The 20,460-nt window shown below is 42.7% G+C and overlaps 1 protein-coding gene across 1 annotated transcript; it reads right to left on the bottom strand.

Moving 5' to 3' along the window:
* Positions 1–8,762: 8,762 nt before the first annotated feature.
* Positions 8,763–10,013, bottom strand: LOC148717905 (tetratricopeptide repeat protein 28-like). Its single transcript, XM_088742162.1, has one exon. It carries the CDS (start codon positions 9,996–9,998, stop codon positions 8,763–8,765), a length of 1,236 nt encoding a protein of 411 aa, XP_088598288.1. The 5' UTR covers positions 9,999–10,013.
* Between the last annotated feature and the right edge of the window lie 10,447 nt (positions 10,014–20,460).

The raw sequence follows: 20,460 nt of genomic DNA, 5'->3' as shown, positions 1-20,460 counted from the left end.
AGGAATCGTATAATAGTAGAAAAATTGTTTCGTGTTCAATAAAGTAACAAGTTGATTACAAAAGAGAGCAGATCTAGATTGACCTCTATTTTAATGTGTCGACGACAGCGTAGTTCCACTTTCTGCATGTAAACACACACACAACCCACAAATCCTCCATTCGCTCTGACGAAGGGCTAACGCTCGAAACGTCAGCTTTTTAACTCTTTACGATGGCCAATTTACAATTTAAACTTAGTTGATGAAACCAAATTACTTTGTTACCCTCACCGACGCAGCACCACAATTTCTGTAGAACTTACTCCCTGTTTCAGTTTTCCTTTAATATTTTGATATTAATATTTTAATGTTTTAATATTTTAATAATTATTAAAATAATCAATAATTGATTCTTCTCTTGGGAAGGGTATGGAATATTCTGTTAAATCGCACATCGTTTTCTCCACATCCTTCTGCCAGATTCCTTAATTATGATAAAACATTGACTTAGCCTGAAACGTTCGAGCGTGACTTGTGTGACTTGCGTTACAACCAGTTTTCAGGAGACGGAGCATGCATTTATATAATTTCAAAAAATACGGTATTTTGGGACTTAAAAAGTTGGTTTCGTGCAATAGATAGCAGAGAAACCAAAATTTCAACCGGACTCTGTAAGATTTTAGGTTCTGTATCTCAGTTCTGTCTAAAATTTTCTACTGGACGACGTATTTTGCTGAGATCGATAATTGTCCAGATCTTTGGTATCTGAATTGAATAAAAAGCGTTTATCATAGTCAAGGCATTCTCATTTTCTCTTCCCCCTTTTGAACGAGTGTTGAACGGACGAGCAGTTACTACTAACCCAGGCGACCCAAACGAGCTACAATCACTTTTAATTTGGTTTTATCAACTAAGTTGAAATTGTAACTTGGCCACCGTGAGTAATTAAGAGCCCATGACTGTAAATATCGAGAATCGCTGGCCAAGCTGAAAAATCGAAAATTCTGATAGTTTTCCTGAAAACCCTTTTAGGGAGATATATTAGAAAAAAAATATTTCAAAGTCTGAAAAATCAAATGTTTCCGAGAAAATGGGGAAAAACGAAAATTCGGGTTTTTACCTAATTAATTATGCGAAAAATACAGTAAAATTGAGCAACTTTAGTGTGCTAGTACTGAAAGAGGATGTTTCGTAAGAAATCGGGGATGTTTTTACTTTAAAATATAATTCATTTGATTTTTATTTATGGCACTTTTAGGAGCTTTGGTTTAATTTTAAAAATTACAAGATTTTTTAACAAGGTACTCTCAAACACTTGTTGCAAAAAGCGAAAATTCGAGCAACTTCAAGCCTTCAAAACGCGTCTTGGTATGTGAGAAATCATGTCAAAATGCATGCTGGCACAAGGTTTGGTCCTTATACTAAAATAATATGAAATAAAAGATTTGGGTAATTTAGAAAAGTGCCGGCAAAATACAAGAGTTTACGACGCAATGTGGCCAAGGTCATGAATTTGCATGATACAAATCAGTTCTAGAAATCGTACTTGAGAGCTACGAAGTAAACAAGATAGTCAAAGATGGTTAAAACAATTATTTGATACGGAAATGGTATGAAATTTTCCAATAAAAAATCCATAGACATTGCTGAAGAGGGCTGTAAATTGATGTGTAGATACGAAATTTTCTGTTAATTTGAATTGCAGAAGACTTTGTTATTGTTGACTCGCTATTTCAACAGCGCTACCTACACCTAACTATAGATAAGGGCCGCTGTATATTTCACCATTTTTGTTGACTAGGTTTTTATTATCGACATTATTCTTAGTTGAATAGCTACGTTTTCTCCAACTGCGATAATATTTGTTTTGAAATATCTTGCATATCTTGAAAAATGTTGTGGGAGTAAACAAAGTCACGCAACACCACAAGCTTCTGCTGTGTAGTGTTTCACCTAAGATAACAGCCCAACTATTTTTTATGCTATTTACTCTTATCTTTTTCGGAAAAAGGGCCACATTTCTGTCACAAAAATTGATAAAAAGGACTTATGTCACGGTAACAATTATACTGTGTTGCAGTCTGGGCGATAATTCTCTATGATGTAATCACGGTCTTTTTCTTAAAGGTAAACACGTGCGAGGTTTTTCACAGAGCCTAAAAGGAAAACGATTTCATTCTGTAGCTTTGCTTCTCTTCTTGGGGGGGAGGGGGGGGGCTTGTGGTGCAAGTTCTGGGATTCGTGTAGTGACTAGTGTTAGACAGTCTCGGGGAACGCGAAACTGTTCCCCCACGCAAAAGAAGATTAATGACATCAGTTTACTGAACAACTTCAGATTTTATCCTGGTGGAATGAGGGTGTGGCAGACATTTGATAAAGGCCCTGGCAAATGCATCTCTTTGGAAGGAACAAATGGTAAACTTTACGTTATATTCTCTTTCCAGTTTCTAGCTATAATGTAGCATGATCTCTCTTTAGTAAAATTCAGCGAGGGAAAGCTTGAAATCAAGATCACTTGAAAACATCAAACCTGGCGCCAGTTTTTGTTATAAAACTTCAAGTTTTTTTTATTTCGAACGCTATACTGGGAAAAGAAACTTTTGCTTCATTTAGGTAGCAGTGCACAAGCTGTACCTAACGCTATTTTCGCTGTGGGAAACGCACCAAATCTCGCTCTGGACAATTTTTAGCTGTGTTTGATTTTGTCGTTAATCATTTTTCATGCTATTATTTTCCACAGAACGCCATTACCAAAATATTCCCTCGGCGAATTTAAAGAGATCGCCCCAAGGAGAAAACTTAAAGAGCCTACTAAGTGAAGCCTACTGGCCGTGAAGCGAAAGGCGATGTTCAAGTGTTTCCACGTCCAAAAGAGGGCGGCACGCGTAGTTTCCAAAGGCATTCTTCTCTGGGAAAAGCATCTCGCGTTCGGAACATGCACAAAGACGGTTGAAAGGGAGACATTTCTTGATAAAGCGAAGGTTGAATATGCCGCAAGGCTCGAGGAAGGTTCAAGTTCCGTGCCAACTATTCCTCTACCTCCTGAAACCTGTCCTCGTAGCACTGAAGGCTTCGTTTTCAAACAAGTTAACAAAGCTTATCGGTTTAACGAAAAGCAACAAGAATATCTGACTGTTAGATTTACCATGGAACAAGAAAGTGGCAAAAAGGTCGACGCGGAAATGGTTGCAACGGAAATGAGAAGAGCAAAGGGATCGAAAGGGAAGCGCTTGTTCAGTGTCTCGGAGTTTTTGGCGACTCAGCAAGTAGCTTCAGTTTTTCCAGAATGGCATCAAAAGTGAAACAGCAGACAGCCCTCTGCGCACAAGCTGTAACTGAGGAAGATCTGGTTGCTATGGAAGAAGAGTTTAATTTGTCAAATGCTAAAGAGTCTATTTTTGAGCAGTTAAATTAAAATGTAACCTGGGGTTGATCAGAGAAAAAAGACATCTTACATCGCTCTGCTCGAAGACCTTGTTAAATGCTGCTCATGCAGTGCAGTTTAACAGGCAAATGGCAAAAGGCTGCATCAAAAAAATTGAGTTTTATATGAACGTTGATATAAAATGGGGGCCATGGAGCATATTTTAGATCGGAGGAGCTATTTTAGTTCACGCGTAGTGTGTGCTCATTGACACCAACTTATCAATGAGGGTCCTGGGGCCTCCCCTCCGAGGAGAGCCTCCTTTTGTCTGTTTCTTACTACGCCTTTCTTGGTTCAGAAAGACTGCTAGACAGGGTGTCCTGGGATATGTTCCCCCCCCGCAATTTTTGAAATCTAGAGCTTCTGAAATCGCCGGAAACGCGCTTCTGTCCAAGGAAAAATTTGTCAACTTTTTTTTAGTTGCAAAGATTCAAATAAATGATAATGATAATAATTAATTGTTCTTGGTGGGGCTACAGCCCACTCAACCCCATAGCTCCGCGGTCCCCGTATTAAAGGCGCAAACCGGAAATGAAAAAGTCCCTCCGAACCGCACTTGGCAGTCAGCCTGAAGTCAAACAGGGTCAGGCCGGCGAGATGTTGTTCGATAAAGACTCATTAAAGAGTTTATACAAATAATTTAAAACGAGATATATAGGACTGGATGCTTTAGAATGGAGTTTTGACGAAATAAAGGATCATGTCCGCTTTACTCGGCAACTTCACCTTTGATCCAACGTGACAATTGTCACGCAATTGAAACATTTTGCTTTTCCTCGAGACAGTATCGAGGTAAAAAACAAAAACCTCATTGGCTTGAAAAAGAATTAATACTGGTCATTATTCTTGTACATTTTATGTTGAAGCCGTCAAAAGAGACCTTCCTACACCAGAACCGTTAGGCGGTACGATTTCTACAACTGATTTGTATCATGCAAATTCGTGACCTCTGGCCACAGCGTGTCGCAAAGCTTTATGTTTTGCCGGCACGTTTCTGAATTACCCAAATTTTTTATTACATATTATTTTAGTATAAGGAACAAACTTTGTGCCAGCGTGTAGTTTGACATGATGCCACACATACCAAGACACGATTTGAAGGTTTGAAGCTGGTCGATTTTACGCTTCTTGCAACAAGCATTGACAGCACTTAGTTAAAAAATCATGTAAATTTTAAAATTAAACCAAAGCTCCTTAAAATGCCACATATAAAAGTCACATTAATTATACTTTGAAGTAAAAACACTCCCGATTTCTTACGAAACATCCTCCTTTAGTACTAGCACGCTAAAGTTGCTCAATTTTATTGTATTTTTTGCATAATTAATTAGGTAAAAACCCGAATTTTCGTTTTTCCCCATTTCCTCGGACACATTTTATTTTTCAAACTTTGAAATAATTTTTTTGAATATATCTCCCTAAAGGAGTTTTCCAGGCAAATTATCAGAATTTTCGATTTTTTTAGCCTGGCCAGCAATTCTCGATATTTACAGTCACGGCCTCTTAAAAAGTTGATATCTTGAGCGTTAGCCCTTACTGCATAACTTGCACTTATTGCAAAAAGATATACATCGGCGAAACAGGAAGACGACTAGGTGACCGATTCCGAGAACACCTTCGCGGCGTAGATAGGAATGACAAGGACGCATCAAAACCAGTCGCTAGACAATTTAATCTACCTAATCATTCAAAACAGCATATGGCAGTCTGTGGTCCTTCCTTAAATTTAGGTAGCTCGGAAAGCCGTAAAACTCTCGAACAAATTTTCATCTTTCAAATCGGCACTCTTAATCCCATAGGTATCAACGAACGCTTTTTATTCTACTAATTTATTCCTGTTTTTCTCATCAACATGTTCCCACCAATAGCGTAGCTCCACTTCTGCATATAAACGCACACGCACAACCCACAATTCCCCCATTCGCTCTGAGGAAGGGCTAACACTCGAAGCGTCAGCTTTTTAACTCTTTACGGTGGCCAATTTACAATTTCAACTTAGTTGATAAATCCAAATTACCTTGTTATCCCCACCGACGCAGTGCCACAGTTTCTTCAGAAACTTACCCCCTTTACAGCCACTTATATATACTTGCACACTTTCTGTCTACCTCCAGGTGTGTTCGAGAAAGCTGGCCAGTACAGAAGGAAATGGAAACAAGTCCAATTCTTTGCTGACCTATTCTGATTGCGAGAGTATCTACCAACCCTGAAAGTTCGAGGGAATGGAGCAACGCTCTGCCTAACCTAAAACCAATGCTCTAGTCCTGCTGGTTGCCACGAAAATGCATCAGTCGGACATAAGACTCTTAGACGGGTCTTGCAGACATAGCCTAGGCCTGATGCCATGATACGCACGGTGAAAATCAGAACGTTGAAAATCCTATTCAAAAGCTGTGTCTTTTGGAGAATGGCTTAACTTGGACTGAACTAAATTAAAGACGTTGGATGAGCGGCCGAGTAGCTCGTCCTAAGGCGGGCAAAATGTTTAGTCAAAAACTAAGATGAGAAATTTTCGTCGTTGGCATTTCTTTCTTTTAGACACCTTGTATCCCCTTTAGCAGTGCCACACTTAGTCACATTACCCAAAAAAAAAAAAACAGAGTTTCTCGCACGTGTTTTGTTTTTGTGAGTGACTTCTACGACGTGTTATGAGCAAATCCGTGTAAAAATCAAACATTGCATGGCAAAGTCAAAAACTAAAATTCGCTGTTCTTTTACATACAAGTAGCCTTAAGAAAGTAGACAATTGCTGTGCGGTTTTTTCCTTAAAAAATTATTTGCTTTCGAAAAAACGAAAACGTTTCGTTTTCAGTCCCGGTATCGATTTGGCGACACCGAACAGGTTTACAATAGGTCATGATTCACTCGACTCGCGTATCAAAAAGACTACGCTAGAGAAAGTTATCACAGTTCCAAGTTGTTGTACAACTTTTCATTGTCTAAACACCGTAATTTCATAAAGATTAGATTAATTCCAGTATTCAAGAGAAGTCAAAAGCTTATGGCTCTTCTGTGTTGCGTAAAACGGAAGGCGAACGACTCCGATGCATATAGCAATTGAAGGTAAATATGATAACCTTAACTTATATGAGTCCAGAGTTTCAGTCTGTTTTGAGTATGGCGGGGGGGGAGGGGGGGGGAAGGAAGTATGCGTTTTGGCTCTTTGATTTCATTTCTAAATGGCATGATGCGAGTAATTTCTGGACCGTTCAATGAATCAGTAAATACAAATTTGAAACTGCAGTAGCTATTATATTGTACAGCAGACTAGGACGGTCTCTATAGTGAGATATTGATGCAAGAAGCGATGACCAAACTGTGATAACCAGGTTAATGTAAACTGGCCTGTAATAATGTTCAGAAAGTTTAAGAATGAAACGTTTTTCCACAGTTTGCAAGTTAAACCCAGGTTTCTTATCACTTCTATTAACCCGAAGATGGGAGTAAGACAATGAAGGGCGGGAGTCGGGGGACAAAGGGCCGCTAAAGTACAGGAAGCGGGAGAACGTGAAACGAAAAGTGGGTGCAGTGACTCTCCCTGTCCTTTCCGCTCTCCAAAGGCCGTAAGGAAATTTATACTTTCCGCTCTTCTAAACGGGTGTTAGTTTAAGTCAATCAGCTCTTCATGATAATGAAGTACTTGATCTATCGAACATCGATACTCATAGTTCAACTATCATCTTTGATCAATCAGCATGATTTCCTGACCTTAAAAAATCTTAATCCTTTAAATAATTTTCGAGATGAAAAATCTGTTTGGCTCACATAGTACGGTATCGTCATTCTCATATGAGTCCCTCACTTTTATATCACAAATTTGGCGCTGGAAAATGAGTATCAAGTAACATGAGTAGAGACGAAACTTATCGCGATCTTCTATTACAGCGCGTAGAGCGTCAGTGGACAGCATGGAGACCGTTTATTTATAGTCCCGAGTCCCGCCAGTTGTATCCCTTATCCCGCTTCCTTGCCGCCTTTAACAATGGATAAACTTGGAACATCTGCCGAAGACAAACGTCGAAGAGTTTTTCTAAGATCTATCTTAAGCTACTATTTATTTTTACTCTTTGGAATGGTCACTGAATCAGTTGCTAGAAATTAAGAAAGTTACATTGGCCACATCCAAAAAAGGGCAGTGTATATATTTTCCTTGGAATGATCAGAAAATACGAGGAAACAAGAAAAAACTGCTGACTTCCACAACAAAAGTCTAATAAGCTAACTTGGAAACGATTAAAGATAATGGTTAATATGAACATGCAAACAAACATCATCTCCTTAATCACAATCTAAAAGTTACCTATTGAACAAGAAACAAAATCTTGCTGCCATTATTTTTTTCACCTCATAAAAAATCACACAGTAGACATTTGTTCCAGTCCTATTTTGAGATCCATGCATTTTCTTTTCTCGATCTTTAATTTCAAGCAGGTGACCAAAACCAAGTTTCTCTAAAGATGCTACATCAAAATCCTTCTTCAAATACTTAAGGTTCTGTTAACTAATCCTAAAAAATTGGCTTTGGGAAAAACCCTTCCAGACTTAGGTGGCTCGTTTAATACTTAAATCATAATAAATGTACTTTACAAAAGGGCATCATGCCAACAAAGCTCCGTGCAAATGGTACAATGTAATTTGTTCTGTCAAATTATGTGTGACTCCCTGGCTACTCGGGTATGCCGGGTAGTTTTAGTTGTTACACTGAGTTGTCAAGTAGCTGGCGCTGTAAACACATTTTTGTTTCATTACTTGAAAATTTTGAAATCACGGTAACACTACTGGAGATGGCCTCGTTTTTTTTTTGAAAAATTTAACGGACGATACTCATCTGTCTGAACATAACTTGTTATTGTAACTTTTATATAGAATAAACCTTTGCCTGAGAGCCTAACCAAGACATTTCGCTATGCAAAATACCCAGTAATGAAATATCTTAAAGATTCCCTTTTTCTTGAGCTAAACAATTAAAAAATATTTAGGGTCTGTTCCATCCAAAAGTCTTTTAACTCTGTTTCTTTGAAGTCATTCTCGTCACTTTAACCGTCAGGGTCTTTTTTCCTGTGACGAATGTTAATAACAACAAATTGTAAAACAAATTACAATCATACCAGGCGCAATAGCAAAACGAAGGAAAACGTATGGTTTCCGCTTACATGTATATCTCATTGATAGAGAGGCACTTTCGAAATTCTAGATTTTACACCAAAGAGAGAGCGTCAATTGTTACTCTCCAAATCCAAGTAAATATCGAACTAGTCTTTATATTCAAGGTCACGGATGGCCACCTCTAGTCATCAGCGACAGGTAAGTCATAGCCACCTTGAAAAGTAATATAACTAAAACCTTTTATCGATGAATCTTACCTCTGCCTGCCAAAATCGAGCCTCACATCATCTCCAATCAGCGTAAACGAAGCCCATTCAGACACTTTGGTAAAGCCGTTATTTCTCATCCACTTCATGGCATGATGAAGAGATTCACTGGCACTTTTTCCATCAACAAGGTGTTCGTAGAATCGACTCATCAGCTGCTGTGTAGCTGAGTCTGGAATGGCCCAAAGTGCTACCAACACCGAGCGAGCACCAGATCCTAAGAACGCACGGGCAATTCCTATAACTCCCTCGGCTGTTATCTGTCCACTTCCACTGTGACAGCAGCTAAGTACCACCAGTTTAGCTCTGACTTTTACTCGTGAGACATCAGCCATCGTCAACATATAAGCTTCCTTTGGTGGGATAGTGTTTGGACTGTTGGGAGTGGGAGTGGGGGAGAGGGCAATTTCTCCTCTTTCAGCGTTACCATGGGCAGCAAAATGTATCAGGCTCACTGAGCTTATCCTTTCAAGTACGACCTGCTTCGTTGCTTTCTCTTCTACCAGGGGCGGAACGCCCACCAATCGTCCGACCATCTCCGCTTCCTTTCTAGCACCTGGTAATGGCAGCAGCCAATCAACCTTGGGATTGCCTATTATCAAGGCACCAGTGTTGCTGTGGTAGTCCTCTGAAATGTCTTGAGTGATCTTGAGTGTCATCAAAGAAGGAATGACCCGGATGATATGCGTCTCCGAGAGGTATTTGGCTCCCTCCTTTTCACTCAAGGCAGCAAAGGGAACTTTGTACAAAGTGCGGTCAGGAACAATCATGACTTCAGGCTCCTCGAGCAAATCATAAACTGGGGCAATAAAAATTAAGTAACACAGAGATAGACTTGATTTAACTTCCTCGTCCTCCTCCACCAGTCGCACCCTTGCTGAGCTCTTTTTCTCAGGGAGAATTCGTTGTGATTCAAGCATATTTAAAGACCGATCTTCACAATCTTCAATGGGTAAAATACCAAGACTCCGGAAGTTATCAGCCAAAAATGTACTCAGAGGCAAATCTTTGGCCAACCCAGCCTGAACGAGATTCTCTTCTAGTGATATTGATTTAAAATGAATGGTTCCACTTCTTTTCAAGATCCACAAATGCACGCGATTCCGATAATAAGAAATGTAAAGACAACTACAGTTGTTTTCCTTTCTCAAAATATTTTCAATGCCAAACCAAGATTGTGGATTAGAAGAGATGTGCATTTCAACCAAGTACTTCTCTGCCATTAAGTCTGATAGGCCTCTCGCTCGACTTAACTCCTCAACATAAAGAGCTTCGCGAACATTTCCGGTGACACAAAGTAAACTACTTAGCAGCTTGTAGGGAAAAATTCCTGAGTTTTCCAGAAATGATGTTTTGAACTCATCATTGACGCCCAAGAAATATCTCAAATCCTCATACTTTACAATGCATAGATGAAGACATAAAAGAGCGCCTTCGATTTTGTTTTGAAATAAAAACAAAACGGCGTAATTTGCAAGGATCTCAAACTCTTTCTTTCTATCTCCAATATCTCTGGATATAAGTAATGCTCTCTGCAAGCATACTTCAGAAACTTCATAATCTCCATGAATTAAATACGCATCTCCAAGGTTTGCAAGATCTGCTGCTTCCCCTTCTTTATCACCAATTTCAGTTTTAATAACAAGCGCTTTTTTGTAATACACTTCAGCCTTCTCGTATTTTCCGAGCGACTTAGATACATTACCTAGGTTTCCGTAACTTGAGGCTTCTCTTCTTCTGTCGCCAATTTCAGTTTCAATGACGAGCGCTTTTTCGAGATACTCTTTAGCCTTGTCGCAATTTCCGAGCGACTGAAACACAGTACCTAGGTTTCCGTAACTTGACGCTTCTCCTTTTCTGTCGCCGATTTCAGTTCTGATGACGAGCGCTTTTTCGTAATACTCTTTAGCCTTGTCGTATATCCCGAGCGACTTAAACAAGTTACCTAGGCTTCCGTAGACTGCTGCCTCTCCATTTCTGTCACCAATTTCAATTTTAATGACAAGCGCTTTTTCGTAATACTCTTTAGCTTTGTCGTATTTCCCGAGCGACTGAAACACATCACCTAGGGTTCCGTAGTCGGCTGCCTCTCCTTTTCTGTTGCCAATTTCAGTTCTGATGACGAGCGCTTTTTCGTAATACTCTTTAGCCTTGTCGTACTTCCCGAGCGACTAAAACACAGTACCTAGGTTTCCGTAACTTGAGGCTTCTCCTCTTTTGTCACCAATTTCAGTTGTGATGAAAAGCGCTTTTTCGAGATACTCTTTAGCTTTGTCGTATTTCCCGAGCGACTTAAACACAGTACCTAGGTTTGCGTAACTTGTGGCTTCTCCTCTTCTGTCGCCAATTTCAGTTGCGATGACAAGCGCTTTTTCGTAATACTCTTTAGCCTTGTCGTATTTATCGAGCGACTGAAACACAGTACCTAGGTTTCCGTAGTCGGCTGCCTCTCCTTCTCTGTCGCCAATTTCAGTTCTGATGACAAGCGCTTTTTCGAGATACTCATAAGCTTTGTGGTATTTCCCTAGCGAGTGAAACACAGTGCCTAAGTTTCCGTAGTCGGCTGCCTCTCCTTCTCTGTCGCCAATTTCAGTTCTGATGGCAAGCGCTTTTTCGAGATACTCGATAGCCTTTTTGTATTCCCCGAGTGACTGAAGCAACGCTCCTAGGTTTCCGTAGTCGGCTGCCTCTCCTCTTCTGTCGCCAATTTCAATTCTGATGACAAGCGCTTTTTCGAGAGACTCATAAGCTTTATCGTATTTCCCTAGCGAGTGAAACAAATTGCCTAAGTTTCCGTAGTTGATTGCCTCTCCTTCTCTGTCGCCAATTTCGGTTCTGATGACAAGCGCTTTTTTGTTATACTCTTTAGCCTTCTGATGTTTCCCGAGCGACTGAAAAACAGTACTTAGGTTTTCGTAACTTGAGGCTTCTCCTCTTTTGTCACCAATTTCAGTTCTAATGACAAGCGCTTTTTCGTGATACTCTTTAGCCTTTTCATATTTTCCGAGCGACTGAAACACAGTACCTAGGTTTCCGTAACTTGAGGCTTCTCCTCTTCTGTCGCCAATTTCAGTTGTGATGAGAAGCGCTTTTTCGAGACACTCTTTAGCCTTCTCGTATTTCCCGAGCGAATTTAACACATTACCTAGATTTACGTAAGCTACTGCCTCTCCTCCTCTGTCGCCAATTTCAGTTTTGATGACAAGTGCTTTTTCAAGATACTCTTTAGCCTTTCCGTATTTTCCGAGCAACTGAAACACAGTACCTAGGTTTCCGTAGTCGGTTGCATCTCCTTTTCTGTCGCCAGTTTCAGTGTGTACGACAAGCGCTTTTTCATAATACTCTTTAGCCTTGTCGTATTTTCCGAGCAACTGCAACACAGTACCTAGGTTTCCGTGGTCGGTTGCCGCACCTTCTGTGTCGCCAATTTCAGTTTTGATGGCAAGCGCTTTTTCGTAATACTCTTTCGCCTTGTCGTATTTTCCGAGCGACTGAAGCACAGTACCTAGGTTTCCGTAGTTGGCTGCCTCTCCTTCTCTGTCGCCAATTTCAGTTGCGATGACGAGCGCTTTTTCGTAATACTCTTCAGCCTTTTCGTACTTTCCGAGCGACTGAAACACAGTACCTAGACTTCCGTAACAGAATGCTTCTCCTCTTCTGTCGCCAATTTCAGTTGTGATGACAAGTTCTTTTTCGAGATACTCTTTAGCTTTGTCGTATTTCCCGAGCGACTGAAAGACAATGCCTAAGTTTCCGTAGTTGGTTGCCTCTCCTACTTTATCGCCAATTTCGGTTCTGATGACAAGCGCTTTTTCGTGATACTCTTTAGCCTTCACGTAATTCCCGAGCGACTGAAAAACAGTACCTAGGTTTCCGTAACTTGAGGCTTCTCCTCTTCTATCACCAATTTCAGTTGTGATGACAAGCGCTTTTTCGTAATACTCTTTAGCCTTCTCGTGTTTTCTGAGCGAGTGAAACACAGTTCCTAGGTTTCCGTAGCTTGAGGCTTCTCCTCTTTTGTCGCCAAGGTCAGTTCTGATGACAAGCGCTTTTTCGAGATAATCTTTAGCCTTGACGTATTGCCCGAGCGACTGAAACACAGAACATAGGTCTCCGTAAGCTGCTGCCTCTCCTTCTCTGTCGCCAATTTGAGTTCTGATGACCAGTGCTTTTTCAAGGTACTTTTTAGCCTTTCCGTATTTCCCGAGCGAGTGAAACACAGTACCTAGGTTTCCGTAGTCGGCTGCCTCTCCTTCTCTTTCGCCAATTTCAGTATGGATGACAAGTGCTTTATCGAGATACTCGATAGCCTTGTTGTATTCCCCGAGCGGCTGAAGCAACGCTCCTAGGTTTCCGTAACAGAATGCTTCTCCTTTTTTGTCACCAATTTTGGTTCTTATGGCAAGGGCTTTCTCAATATACTTTTTCGCTCTTACGCTTTCGCCAAGTTTATAGAAGATAATTCCGAGGCTTTCACAGCCGTTTGCTTCTCCGATTCTTTCACCAGTTTGTCTCTTTATATTTGCTGCTTTTTCGTTAAGTTGTCTGGCTTCTGTAAACCTGTTTTGACTCTCAACTATCACTGCCAGAGCCATGCTAATATCTCCTTCTTCTACTAAAGCGCCAGACTCGTTGTATAGGACAAGTAGTTTCCTGCCGTATCTTTCTTCATTTATGAAGTCAGAGATACGAAGATTAGCGCAAAAGAGAAGTTTATAGATGGTGCTGTAACGAAGTGAAATAAATTGGTCTTCGCTGTTCTGGTTGGTGCTATTTAACAAAATCAAGCATTCGCTGAATATCTCAATGGCCTTCTGAACACGATCTGAGTTTAGCAAGAACACGGCAACAGGGATGGCTATGCTCACGTAGGTTATCATGGCTTCTACTGTTAGGGTTTCCATATTCATCCTTTCCTGTTATTTGATCCAAATTAGGGAAAAATAAATTACAGTGACACAAGTTAACCAATGTCTAGAAAATCTTGATTAGGTAGGGGGCATTACAGAATAATTTGGTTTTGTCGGTGAAATGAGTTGATAATGCAAATTGGCCACCGTAAAGCTGATCTATCCGAGCGTTAGCCCTTTATCAGAGTGGTTCATAAACTTGGGAAATCAATGATGTTGTACCGCCAGTATTAAATAAGTTTCAGTTTCTCGAAGAAAAAATAAATTAAAACATCTCTCTTCGTGAGTGCAGTGTCGCAGACCGACTTTTTTTCTTGTGCGAGATTCAGGCGATTTAAGAGATATAGAAACAGATAACGCCCTTTGGTAAAGTCTGCACCGTAGAACCACTAATATCCAAAGATTTCAGCGAAGGGTATCGCGGCTATGAAATGCTTGTGTACAGGTAGAAACTGAAATTTTAATTTGCATCTACCGAGATCTTTGATTCGCTCGTTGAACCCTCCTAAAACAAGGTGAAGTTAACAAGTGATGCAGATTATAGCCACTGGATATGTAAAGCACCACGAATTTCCTATGATATCGCGAGGGACAGTCCGTATCATAAATAGGTCTGATTTTAGCTTTTTGATCATCAGTCTCTCAAAATGAATGAAACTCAATAATATTAGCTCGTGAGGATAAATTATGGTGTATAAAGCCACAAAGGTTCGAAAAAGTCTCTGTAGAACGAATGTATTTCACTCGTGTAGTTGCGATTCTTTCACAGCCTAACATAACAAGCGCAAACACAAACATCGAAAAAGCAGTCACTGGGCCTTCCGATGAGAGTCTTTACCTCTCTAAAGTTACTAAATAGCTATTACTGATAAAAACCGAGTGGATATAAGAGATTTTCAGTCGCACTTACCAAGATGTTGACTTTGTGGTTGATGCTTCGCAAACCGGAAACGACAAATATAATGAAGCACAGTCGGGACCTCTTCCAACCTTCCGCCGAAATTTCCGCTGTCACAATGTTTAGGGGATCCAGATCATTTGTGTTTTAGGTTACTCCCTTTCCCCCTCCAAGCTAATCCAAAAAATAAAGAAAAAGTTTCTTATTGCAGAATATTCCTTTCTGCTCGTGTACCAGTCTTTCGCGTCCTTTTTTAAGTTGAAATTTTCAACACTTGTGGTCATAAGATAAAATACTTATTGACTGAGTTCGCTACATAGTATTTCAATCATTCTTGTAGCGTCACACATTTATAACTAATGATGGATTTGAGCAAGCAAAAGTGAAAAATGTTATTCTTTCTTAACAGGGAACGTTAGACTTAAGTGTTTATCGCTTTGAAACGGTTTTGCTTCACAAGATCGATCACAGTACGACTGAAGCTTCTTTCTTTAAATGGTAAACTATCTGTGCGTGATGATCGACTCATTGTTTCCGTGGACTTTTCATTTTTTTCGCGGGTGGGATTTTCATGATCGAAGATAAAAAGACTCACTGATGCAATAGTTAGAAAAACGGACGGAGTGGATCGGTAATTTGCTTTAAAATAACCACATCAGTTGTCTTAGCTTTGGAGGTGTTAATCCAGTGACTACAATGTGCTAACAAGAAGATGACATCAGAGAGAAGATCTAGCCTGACTCTCAGTCACAATTAACAATTGATACTTTCGAGGAGGAGAGAGAGGGGAGGAGGGATATGAGCCGGGACCACATTTACGTTGTAGGATCCGTGCACCCGGAAGACTCCTGAAACTCGCAAAGGCAATTCCCGCGGGTTTTACCTTTTTGTTTCCTCTCCCTCAGAAACTTGCACAAACTTTTAATTCAATAGAGAGCACTAACACTGAGGTAAGATAAAGAAATTCAGGCTATGTACACGACTGTTTTTTTTTAGGTATTTGATTTCAAAATTACCTGATTTCTCGGAATTCGGGGAAATTTCACTTTCCAAGACTACAAGGCCAAAGCCAAATAAACGGAATTTGGGAATGATGGGTTCATTGTAAGTACATGGTGTCTGTAATCGGTACTAAAGACCCAAACCACAGTGTATATATATATATATATAACTGCAGACAGAACTGTTTCGGCCTTCTGGGCCTCATCAGTGCAGTTTTTTTTTATGTTTAAGGCGGACGGCCAGGCTCCCGTGAGGGCAGTGCAATGCCTGCCGACCTAAATGTCTAATCCAAACCCGCCGCCAGAGTGCAAGGGCTTGAGGGTTGGGACCGCCATAAACGGAGGGCCCACCAGGACGCCAAACTCGCTGGGGGATCGAGCCCCACCTCCCAGGTTAATCACACACTTTCAAAGATTAAACTCACATGCTCAGATTAGTGATAATGGTTAGTCAAAGCACCAAAATACCACACTCACGCATACCCGCTGACACACTTACCTACCACAGTAGGGACAAAAGCAAACAAAAACATGGACAAAACATGAATAGAACGGAACCACTGTGCAGTACACCAATGAAGGAGACCCAGCACAAGTGGCTACATGACAGACACAACAGGACTGAGACGGAACAAAACCCCTGTGCAGTACACCAATGAAGGAGACCCAGCACAAAAGGCAACATGACGGACACAGGAACACACGGGGGAGAAGGGGGAGAACTAAAGATTGAAGACCAGAGAGTTGCCTGAGACAGAAGCAATAACGCCACGAGCGCACCACTGTCTGTGGAAGAAGCGACGACGTCTGCTAGATTTGCACCGCCTGAAGGCTAGAGGTAGATAAAACTTCAAGCGGGCTTTAATGGACGCAATCACCGCAACGGCACCAGGACGAACATTACGGAACCGGTAATCGTTCCTACACAACCAAATACAGTACTTAGAAACATTAAGAAGGTAGACGAAACCCCAAGGGACAGAAATCAATTCACTCGTCTTAAACCCGAAAAGAACAAGACGTAAAAGAATGACAGGACTCATAGGAGAGAAAACGAACAACAAAGACTGGACCCAGGAGAGAACACTCTGAGCAAGCGGACAATAGTAAAACAGATGCTCAAGTGACTCAACCTGGGGACCGCAAAAACAGAACGGAGAAACCGACAAACCAAAAAGAGAGAGACGCCGAGCGGTGTACAGAACGCCATGCGCAATCTTCCAGTTAAGGTCGGTGACACGACGATCCAGGTCGAACATTGACAGGGTACGCCACGTGGCAGGCCAATCAAGATTAGGGAATTGAAGTTCATACTTGTACACACAATGAGGCTGGACCATGTTCTCGGAAAGGAGATACAAAAAAGCATGACTTAGAAGACATGCTGACAACAGGGGAACAGACCAAAGGAGACGAAGAAGCATAAACAAGGCAATCCCTGGACGTGGCAAAATACCCATCAAGTTTCCGCCACGCTAGGATCAGAGACTGGTAGAATGGTGGCAAGGCTCTAGAGTCAACAGAAAAAGGGCGGGAAAACGCAACGAGAGGAGAGACACCAAGGACAGACTGAAACCAAAACGACATCAGTGAGACCCAACTGGAGGGAGAGGAGGCAAACCTCCTCACCCATTGACCCAGAAGAGCCCACACCTTGAAGCGAACACTGACCACTGAAAAACCACCAAAAAGAGCTGGCTGCACTACTGCAGCGCGGGCGACGAGCTCCCGCTTGCCAGACCAAAAGAATGAAAACACAAGTCGAGTAAGCTCCGTCTCCACCCAAGCCGGCATGTGGATGAGTGACGCCACATACCAGACCCGGGAGAGGGCGAGAGCATTAATAACGAGAGCCTTGCCGCGAAAGGTCAGAACACGTGAACGCCAGGATTTGAGAACATGGTCCACCGCAGAAATGCGCGGACGCCAATTATCCTCTTCCAGGTTACCAGGACCGATAAACACTCCAAGGACCTTGAGTTTCGAAGGTGTCCAATCGAAAGGGACGGGGGAGTCCGTACGGGCCCGCCAGCCGCCCAACCAAAGGCCCTTGGACTTTCCGAAATTGATCTTTGACCCGGACGCCCGCTCATACTGATGATAAACTTCCAGAGCAGCTTTGATCCCATCGTCGGATGTTAAAATTAACGACGTGTCGTCAGCATACTGAGATATGGGGGATAGTGGGGGACACCCCGGGAGGGAAAGGCCAACGATACGGGGGTTGGAGCGAATACCACAGGCAAGGACCTCCGAAACCAAAACGTACAGCAGAGGAGACAGGGGACACCCCTGCCGGACACCTCGCGAGAGACCGAAAAACGGTGTCAGATGACCATTTACATTAATGGCACTTTGGACCTGCCTGTAGAACAAGTCTACCCAAGCAATGAATTGGGGGCCGAAACCCATGGTGACAAGGGTAGATCGCAAAAAGCCCCAATCCACCCGGTCGAAGGCCTTTTCTTGGTCGAGGGATAAGATTGCAACCGCGGTGCCTGCAGACTCAGCATAACTCACAACATCACGGAGAAAGGTGACATTCTCCCCTATGAACCGACCCGGCACTCCACACGTCTGGTCCCGGTGCACGACCAGGTGAATGACACGGAGGAGCCGGCCAGCAATGGTTCGTGATGTCAGTTTATAGTCGACATTCAACAGCGAAATGGGACGCCAATTCTTTGGATCAAGACGATCCCCCTTTTTAAAAGACAACGAGATCACACCTCTACGCTGAGAGAGAGACAAAGAACCGGAGGAAAAACAGTCGTTAAGAACAGCTACGAGATCAGCACCGACTACGTCCCAGAAACTAAGATAGAACTCCGCTGGAAGGCCATCCAGTCCAGGAGCCTTGTTCCGCTTCATGCCCTTGAGAGCCTCATAGACCTCGAGGGGGGTGAGGAGGCCCTCACAACTATCAGCCCGATCTCGCGGAAGGACAGAAGACAGATTACCCAAAAGAGAAGATTGGATCAAAGTGTCAGTAGGAGAAGCCGTATATAAGTCGGAATAGAAAGAGCCGAGAGTGGCACACAAAGCAACAGAAGAAGAAACAATAGAGCCACCGGGCTCTCTCAGCGCAGAGATGCGGCGGTCGGCAGACCGCTTCTTTTCCAGGCGGAAGAAATAGGCCGAGGAGGACTCTCCCTCCTCAACCCACTTAACTCTTGATCGCACTTGAGCACCCTTGGCAACGTAGGTGTCCATAGCTGCCAGATCCGCCAGCGCAGATCGGTAAGGGCCCGCGCAGGAGGTCATGCCAGCATCCAGCTTGGCCCGAAGATGATCGATCAAGCGAACGAGGGCAGCCCTCGATGCAGTTGTTTGAGATGACTTTTTGCGACAGTACCTGATGGTAAGGCCTTTTATCCGACCTTTCCCGCGGTCCCACCATTTGGCGAGAGAGGGGAAGCCAGGAAGGGTACGACGCCACGAAATCCACTCTTCCCTAACGAGCTGGCAATATTCCGGGTCATCTAACATGGATGTGTTCAATTTCCAGTAGCCTGGCCCAGGTGGGACGACGTCGGGAACAGAGACAGACAGCACTACTGCACTGTGGTCCGAAAAGGGGCAGCAGTACATAGCGCAAGAGGACACCGATGGGAGCCAGGCAAAGGGCACCCCAAACAGATCAATGCGCGACGCCAAAACTGCCATCCCACCTGGTTCAGGTGAAACCCGAGGAGGAGGGATGGAGGTAAGGCCACACATCCATAACACAACATGCCTCGAAAAGCTGGGCCAGCGAAGAGGAACTGTCTCTGTATGAACTTGCAGGTTCAGAACCACGCCGGTCAAGGGCTCGGTCAAAGACGGCGTTGAAGTCCCCAGTAAGCACAGTAGGGACAGATGGATCGACTTTCGAATGGAGGTCATCAAGGAATTTATTCCACGCAGTGTTGCAGTTAGGGGCATAGACACAGACCACACGGAAGACTTTGCCAAAGAGAGAGAATTCACATTGCAGATAACGACCATCGGCAGACCAGGAGTTTAGAAGAGATAAAGAAGAACGATAGAGAATAACACAACCACACGAGTGAACAGAACCAGGAGCCAACACAGACGAAAAGCCGGACGATGAAAACCACAAAGAACACTCAGCCAGAGTGACACAATGAGTTTCTTGCAGGCAGACAACATCAACCTTCACAGGGAGGGAACGCAACCACTGCAGAAAGCCAAACCTTTTAGACTGGTCCTGCAGACCATTACAGTTTAAGGTAACGATGGAAAGAGCCATCACTGAGCACAAAAGGGAAGCCATCATGCTTAGGTCTTTTTCTTACTGTCCGCGGATCTCTTGCCAGCCTTACCCAATGCTGCTGCAGATGGTTTTGCAAGCTTCTTACGCCGGGACAAAGCCGACGTAGCCGGAGGTTCTGGATCCGGGTCTTGAGGGGTTGACTCAGAACCAGCGTCCGATGCAGGCCTCTTACGAGCAGCCATGGCCGGAGCTGTATCCATTTCGGAAAGCTCGTCGGCCAGGGCCAAAGAGCTAACATTATTCTTACTGGTACCATTACCACTAGAAGAGCCTTTTTTGGCATTCTTATCCTCTTTACTATTTACTTTAGCAGGGACCACACTTGCAGTTTCCCCTTTGCTAGATAAATTATCAGTAGCGCTACAGTGATTAACGTTAACTACACTAATTGAATTAGGGGCACTGTCGGTACCACCATTTACTTCATTACTAGACACTAGTTCTCTATCATTATTTTCAGTTGACCCAGAAGGGGTCTTACCCGAGGCGTCTGCCCCTCTAGTTTGATCATCATTCGGAGCCTCACTATTTCCTTTACAATTACTGACTTTACTCTCTGACCCAGTCCGAGGAGAAAGATCAGTATTAGCGCTGGCATTG

Source organism: Stylophora pistillata, chromosome 13, assembly GCF_964205215.1.
Source record: "Stylophora pistillata chromosome 13, jaStyPist1.2, whole genome shotgun sequence".
Taxonomy (NCBI): Eukaryota; Metazoa; Cnidaria; class Anthozoa; order Scleractinia; family Pocilloporidae; genus Stylophora; species Stylophora pistillata.
Note: the sequence above shows the minus strand (reverse complement) of the source record. Positions and strands in the feature narration are given on the sequence as shown.